General features: G+C 42.4%; 1 protein-coding gene across 1 annotated transcript; it reads right to left on the bottom strand.

Annotated features, from left to right (window-relative positions):
- Positions 1-2,535: 2,535 nt before the first annotated feature.
- LOC149148442 (uncharacterized) lies at positions 2,536-3,618 on the bottom strand. Its single transcript, XM_089442178.1, has one exon. It carries the CDS (start codon positions 3,616-3,618, stop codon positions 2,536-2,538), a length of 1,083 nt encoding a protein of 360 aa, XP_089298304.1.
- Positions 3,619-8,102: the final 4,484 nt, after the last annotated feature.

Genomic DNA, 8,102 nt, shown 5'->3' with positions numbered 1-8,102 from the left:
ATTACAGTTTCTCAACCAATTCGCAAATTCCTCTTCCTTTAACCTCAGCTTCCATGCCCTGTTTGTTTCTTTCGTTTGTATCCTTCCTTGGCTTAATTCCCGTGCGCTAGTTATATTCTCTTGGACATAACTGATCAGGTTTCTCTCTTCCATGCTGTAATTAGTAGCCTCGATCTTGCCTTTGGTGTGGTTTGTGACTGTCTCCACTGCTAAGATCTTTGCCTTGTGACACATAACTCTGATATTACAGCCTTTCTCCTGGAAAACCTTTCCATTTCGTGCCAACCAGATGCGCCATAGGAGGGTTAGTGGTATGGTATTCCATATCCTTTGCGTCAATTTACTCCTTTTCTCTTTCCATGGACAGTTCTTCCTCCATTTGTGAATCGTTTCTGCAATAGTTGCCTGAGGCTCCCATGGAGCATCCTCGATTGAGGCCATCTTTCTCCAGCATTCATCAGCTACCGGGCAATCTATAAACAGGTGTTGTATTGTTTCCTCTGATCTACAGCAGTTCGGACATCTGGATGGTCCCATTATGCCTCTTTTCTTTAAATTCTCTGCTGTTAGTATTTTCCCTTTCAGGAGCAACCAAATGAAAAATTTGACTTTGGGGGGTGCTTCTGCTCTCCATACCAGTTTCCATTGGCTCCATATGTCCTGTGGGAAGGTGCTGTCACATAAATGTTGGTGACTAGCTTTAGCCGTGTATTGAGTTCTAGTTGGGTCCCAACGATAACCATCTTGCTTGCCTTTCTGGATCGGAGCTTTGCTGTGTAGGAGATTCTTTAGGGCAGCGAGACTAGTCTCTAGCTCTCTAGGGTAATCCGGGAACTTCCAACCTATCCATGCTTGAGAGTGATTGTCCCATTGTGATATTTGAGCCAAATACAATATTCCTTTACCATTGAGCCAATTTATGGCAGGGATTGCCTCCATTTTTGATCCAATTGGATGTTGTCCTAGGATTCTGTCTGTGGAGAAATTGATGCTGCTCCCCCCTCCTGGGACTTTTGAAATATTCTGAGACATAAAGGATATGGCTTTCTTGCAGAGTTGCCAAATTTTTGTACTATCTCTGTTGGGAATATTGGTATCCAGAAGTTGTTGCCTTGTGTTGTTCAAGTATTTTGCCTCTAAAACCTTCTTCCACCATGCTGTGGGCCCTGTGATCATTCTCCATATTATTTTAGCTCCAAGAGCTAAATTCAGCAGTTTTGGTGATCTTATTCCTAATCCTCCTTTTTCCTGAGACTGAATGACATTCTTCCAACTGACAAGATTGAATTTTCTTTTTTCCGTTTTCCCTCCTTGCCAAAGAAAATGCCTGAGAGCTCTTTCCATTTTTTGATGGAAAACAGCAGGAGCTTGGTATAAAGAGAAACGATAAATGGGAAGAGAGGCCAAACCTGATTTGAGAAGTACAAGTCGTCCTGTTGGGTTCAGCCACATGGTGCCCCATTGTTGGATTTTTCTCTTTATTTTGTCAAGGATTTCATTCCAGGTGTCAGCTTTCAGCGGTCCCATACTTACTGGCATCCCTAAATAGGTGAAGTGGTTCCAGACTAGTTTGTAGGAGACTCCTAATATACTTGCAATGCTATGGATGGTATGATTTGATGTGTTCCAACCGTATATACAACTTTTTAGCTGATTGACCTTCCCTCCTGAGTATTCCATGAATTGGTCTAAGATCTTCTTAAAGCGCCTTGCTATAGTGATGGACGCTCCTCCAATTAGGAGGGTATCATCTGCAAATTGAGAGTGGTTGATGTTCTTTGTTCCTTGCTCAAATTTGATGCCAGTGATTAGACCTATTCTCCGATTGAAGTCCAGGGTTTGGCTAAGGGTCTCGGCCATGAGGATAAACAAGTAAGGAGACAAGGGACATCCTTGTCTAAGGCCTCGAGAGGATTGGAATGCAGCACACGGCCTCGCATTGATCAGAGGAGAGACCCAGGGGTCCGATATACAGGCTTTGATCATTGTGATGAAGGAGGAGTCAAATCCCATTTTGTGAAGGACAACAAACAGAAAGGAATGCCTAACCCTGTCAAAGGCATTGGCAAGATCCAGCTTTAGGACAAACCCTTTCTCCTTTCTGCTTATGCTTGAGTGGATGGCCTCTTGCACAAGAAGGATAGAGTCAGAAATGTGCCTATTGGGTAGAAAGCCCCCTTGGTTTTCTGAGATCAGAGAAGAGAGGTGAGGCTTGAGCCTAGTTGACAGAATTTTTGTAATTATTTTGTATGCTGAGTTACATAAAGATATTGGCCGAAATCTTGAAAAAGTGGAAGGTCTATTCTCTTTTGGAATTAAGGCTAGATAGGTAGAGTTGGTAAATCCCCCCATTTTGCCTTTCTTTAAAACCCAGCGTATCATCTTTAAGAGATCTTTTTTGATCATCTGCCAATACTCTCTGTAAAAGCTGATTGGAAACCCATCAGGTCCTGGAGCTTTATCTGGGTGTAGACTCCAAATTACTTTTTGGATTTCTTCTTCTTCTACTTCTTTCTTGAGGCTGTTGTTCATTTCTTATGTGACTCCTTTGAACAGGTGCTGTAACAAACTTGAGTAATACTCCTCACCTTTATCCTCAGTCAGAAGGTTTTTGAAGTGATTGGTGGCTGCTTCCTTTATAGAGTCCTGAGTATTGTAGCTATTCCCTTCATTATCCCTAATTGTGCTCACAGTATTTCTGGCCTTTCGAACTGTAGCCTGCTTATGAAAATAAGAAGTATTTTTATCTCCCTCTTGCAGCCAGAGCTGTCTTGACTTCAATCTCCATTTTATTTCTTCATCCCTTATAGTTTGTCTCAGCTGAGAGTATAGTCTTGTTTCGTTCTCTTTGGCTTGCTGGGACAGCCCAAAGGCTTCAATGCTTCGCTGCACTTCCTCTAGATATTGCTTAATTTTCTTTTTGCTCAACTCGGGCTCTTGGTAATTGTTATTTGCCCAATTTTTTAGAGCCTGTCTTACTCTCTTTAGTTTTGTCTCCCAAATATAAGTTGGGGAGCCTTCCACGTGTTGAATCCAAGCCTGCCGCACCGCGTCTTTTGCTGCAGGGATACGATTCCAAATGGAACAGTATTTGAAAGGGAGAGGTCCTAGCTGACATTGACTATGCAGAGTAAGTGTTATTGGATAATGATCAGAGGCGGAGACATTGAGAATATTTGACTGACCAGTAGTGAAGGTGGACATATAAGATATGCTTATGAAGAACCTGTCAAGACGCTCCATGATATTGCCAACTCCTATTCTTCTGTTACTCCAGGTGTACCTGCGGTTCTTGGGTCTGATATCAACAAGATCTTGCTCCTGCATAATGCTCTTAAGTCGATTTCTGAAAGGATCTGGGGTGAAATGTCCCCCTCTTTTTTCGTTAGCATGCATTACCATATTTAAATCCCATGCAATAATGAGATTGTTGTCCTGCTCTTCTTCTATACTAGCTTCCAAAGTGTTCCAACACACTTCTTTCTCTCTGTACTGATTCAGAGCATATATGTTGTAAATTATTACCGTTGATCCATCTGTCTTGCTTTCTAGATTGACACGGATCCAGTTCTGATGTATTCTAGTGGAGTTACAGTTCCATTTATTACTATCCCACATAGTTAGAATGCCGCCTGAGGCTCCTCTTGCTTCGCTTGCACATCCACTGTAACGCTTTTGCTGATTGATGACTCTATTAATTTCTGATTGATCTTGCTTTGTTTATTGGATAAGAACGATTTCAGGGTTTTCACTTTGGATTAAGTCCTTGAGGGTGTTGTTGGGAAAAGTATCCAATACGGAATGACCCTATCCCACTCTAAGGGTGATAGTACCTCAGCAACAATCAAAGCAAATCTATTCGAGATTACTTCTTTATGAGATGTAAGAGAGGGGAGAAAGAGATCCGCTAACCGTTGTCTTCCGCTAATGATTGATCCAATCTTCTCTCTTTGCTGCTTGCTCCCCGCTCCTTGCTCTTTCACTGGCCCAGCTACACCAAGATCCTGCAAAATAGCAAGAGAGGGAAACTACAAGAAGCATACATTCATAATTGATTCAAGGATTAGAATAAATCAAATACACAAGTATAACAATACACCATTGAGACACATCCATATAGAAGAACCTCAAATGCTTTATTAATGGAAGAAGTAAAGTTCAGGAAGTAATACAACCATAAAAGGCCCAATCCAGCATCACCTCCCAGCAGAAAGAAATCTCCTCTTCACCTCCTTCAAGCAAATCACCCAATAGTTCTATACTCAAACCAACAACACTTCCTTACATTCACAAGATTCCAGCTTCCATAGACCTCATGAGAGAGCTCTATATATAGGAGATTTGGAGAAAGGATGAGTCAGCTTGTAGCTGGCATGAAGCTGACTAGTGTCCTCTCCCACTTCAGTTATTCTTCAGTTCTTGAGTCCACTTGGAGGTTCTTCTTCCACTTGGAGATCTAGACCCTCTTACTCATCACCAGTCGAATTCCCTGATCCAAGTGTCATTTTGGAAGCTTCTTGGGCATTGACACCTTGAAGAATGACTGTGCCACTTGTCCCAACTCGCCCAGCGCAGGTAGCCTTCCTTGCAGTTGACATTCAGCGCAGGTACACAGTGGAGCAGTTGACATTCAGCGCAGATGCTCAGTGGAGCAGTTGACATGATCCAGAATTAGCTTGTTTTTGAGTGTTTTCAGGTGGAGAACTGATATTCAGTGCTGTGGTTTGCTGACCTTGTTCCTCTAGGGGTAGGAACAACATGTTTAGGGACTTTGGATCCCTCAGATTATTGACATTTCATGCTTCATGCTGTAAGGCACAAAAATGTCTATAACAGAGGGCTACTATCTTGGAGGGGTGCCCTAATCCCCTACTATTCCAGGATAGTATTTTCATCATGATTTACTGGTTACATGGAGAGGTGCTCGCCTCTCTTTGCCTTTGTTATTATTTTCTTTTTCCAAGTGTCCAAGAATAAAGGATTCTATAGGAGTCTGAGAGCCCATGGCAATGTCTTTCTGGGTACTTTCTTCTCGCTGTTGTTTGGCCGATTTTCTGCCAGGCCCATGTTTTTTTGGAACATCGCTGGGCGCTCCATGTTCCTTTGAAGAACTTCTGGTAATCCTAGTGGAGGGGGTATCAGGGGAGGGTTGAGAGATGAGAGGGGGTGAGGGGTGGAGAGGAGGGTCAGAGGAGGGGAAATCAGGCACGGATTCTTCCTCAGAGAGGGTCGCGAAGGGATTAGAAGATGGGGGGATGGGAGGATCGGGAATCCGAGGAGGAGAAGAAGGATGTTGAAGGGGAGGCTGCTGGGAGGAGGAGGAAGGATGCTGAAGGGAAGAGGGTTGGTGGGAAGGGTGCTGGTGGGAAGGACCAGGGGCTTCAGAGTCCATTGATTTGAGGGGAGGGGATGATTTTTTCCTTTTAACAGTTTCCCATTGCCCATCTTGCTCTTCTGATTCTACATTAACTATTTTAGGGCATCTATTTGCAAAGTGTCCATATTCGTGGCATACCTTGCATTTGAAGGGTATCTTCTCGTAATCCAGCTGCTGAATATGGCACCGATCATCTACTTTCTGTTTGATTGCTTCCGGCAGTCCTCGGCCCAGATCAACTTCAACGCAAATCCGCGCACAAGCCTACATGTTGTCTTTGGGTTCACTGCGGTCTATGTATTTTCCAACCGCGTTTCCTATTGCTTTAACCGAATCGTCCCCCCAGCAGTGGAGTGGGAGATGAGGCAGTCTGACCCAGACTGGAACCGCACTTGGTATATCAAGTTTTGGATCGAAATCCGGGGTCCATTTATTGAGATAGAGGCCCCTGGAATCCATAAAGTAAGGTCTGTTTCTGAATATTAGATCTTTATCCTCTTTGGTTTCAAAATGAAAGGTAAAATATCCTCTGCCACAAAATCTGATGGATATTTTTCCCTGGATCTTGTCCGACCAGTTTCTTTCGACCCATCTTTGCACTGTCTTGGGTGATGGCCATAGTCCTGTAAATTGCCCGATTAACCCTTTCTCTGCTAAGGAAATGGCGGCCATGCGTGGAATGGTCGGAGGCAGATGGACTTCCTGTAAAACATCCAGCTTCTTCACAAACTTTGTTGCTGTTGGTCTAGGTCTTTGCGGAGGGAGAGACTTTACCAGGTTAGAGAAAGCTCGTTGCAGCTCCGGATCCCCACCAGGCGGATCCGGAGGATCCATGATGCAGTTCGATCAGTCGGTTCCAGGCAGGCTCGGACGCAGGCTTCAGGCGCGCGCAACAACACGAAAAGTTAGAAGCCCACTATTGTTATTGTTGTGCCCTTACATTATTATTGTTATGTCGGCTCTGATTATATTGTGACCCCTTAGACTCCTATATATAGAAAGGAGGTCTTGTCATTTGTATCATCCTCGAATTGTTCATTTGTGTAATATAAAGGAGGTTACCACCTAGAAGAGGCTGATCTTGAAGTCGTTGATCTATCTTTTGTTCTATTTTGTAAGCTTGTTGCATAAGATATTTGCTCAACTATGGAACAAAATTCTCTCGAAAGAACGAAATGCCTCTTCCTCTTAGTGGCCCGGTTATAACACATCCTGATAGCCTACTAGTGGTTAAGTTTGACTACATCAACTCTTAACTAGAGTTACAAAATATACTCTTTTAGATTCTTTTACATCAAAAACATGTGGCTAGCCCCTTTTCCATGAATAATGGGGGCTAACGCGGCATCCTCCTGAACTATAGGTGTGAAAACAGGAAGGTCAAGTTCTGAGTGGCATAACTTTTGCATACAGACTTTGATTGACATGATTCTTGCACCATTTCTAAAGATTTTTGTGTGTAGAATAACATGAAAAGATGCCACACTTTAGCGGCTAAGTTTTACCCCACCAAAAAATGTCGTTTGATGCCTCAAAATGCTCCTAGAAGGTTTCAGACCCCATTTTGCCAAACTGGGTCCTGCCAGTAAAAACGGTCCCGTGATCTGATTCCTCCACTTTTTCCACTCCAAATGCATCGAGATGGATGACAAATGATATAATGATCCAATTCAGATTAGTAGAGGATGAAAACCAGGTATAGAAGAGAATGCTAAGGAAGATTCTAACAAAAGAAACTTTTAATAAAAGGTTTAAGCACAAGGTTACTGGCGAAAACTATTGATTGTACACATGGAGAAACATTGACAATTAGCGGTAGAGAGTTCTTCATTCAGAAGAATCAATGATGAGTAAAGGAAATGAATAATTGGCGTTAAAGTTTTTTGTTTTTGTTTTTTTTGTTTTTGTTTTTGTTTTGTTTTTAACAAGTGAATTGGTTGTATAACGACCAATTAAATGTTTATGGAGCAGGGTTTTTATTGATTAAATGAATATGTGGCAGGAATAAATGATATAACGTTCATAAAATTTCACGAGAGATTCGAACGCTAATGGATAGGTGACGTGGAGGGATAATGATGTCACAGGACAGGTGGCAGGAGTGGAGTGGTGAAGGGTAACGACTAGGTGGTGGAAGACGAATGGCGAAGGGGGAGACACTTGACAGAAGATGAATGGTGGAGGAGATAACCATTGGTGGGAGTGGAGGTGGTATTTCACGGGGAGGGGGGGGGTTGGGGGGGGGGGGAGGTGGCAAAATGCCTCGCTTGCCGTAGATCTTGGTGGAATAAATCGTAGCCATTGTTTGCAGTGCTTTGTTTATTCACAAGTGACAAAATCATTTTGTCTTATTACAACTTTACCAAATGCATAGAAAAATCAAATAAATCAAATATCCAAAGTTTTAACTTAACAGAAATTTAACTTTTTTGAATCTGATAGCGACATTTAAATGTGCATCGCTAATTTTATTATTTTTCTAGGGATTTCATTTCTTTTTTATTTTTCTCAATATTTTTCATTTTTTCAAGTTTATTTTTTATCCCTTCATTTTTCTTTCTTTGTTTTTCATTTTTTGACATATAAACGTAAAAATGAAGAATAATGTTACAACATTGCCTCCAGCTGGGGATTGCATTTCCCTGTGAGATGCAGAGAACATGCAGATCCATGTGCCTTCTCCTCGGGCTATGGAGTCTTTGCTGGGAAAATCACACTTGTTGTG

The sequence above is a fragment of the Pinus tabuliformis genome, chromosome 9, assembly GCF_031772625.1.
Source record: "Pinus tabuliformis cultivar Carrire ecotype Pingquan chromosome 9, CPIR1, whole genome shotgun sequence".
Taxonomy (NCBI): domain Eukaryota; kingdom Viridiplantae; phylum Streptophyta; class Pinopsida; order Pinales; family Pinaceae; genus Pinus; species Pinus tabuliformis.
This window is presented reverse-complemented; position numbering and strand designations above follow the sequence as displayed.

Excerpts from the sequence above, each read along its gene's own strand:
- LOC149148442 (XM_089442178.1), bottom strand. The coding sequence starts at position 3,618 with ATGTGGGATAGTAATAAATGGAACTGTAACTCCACTAGAATACATCAG.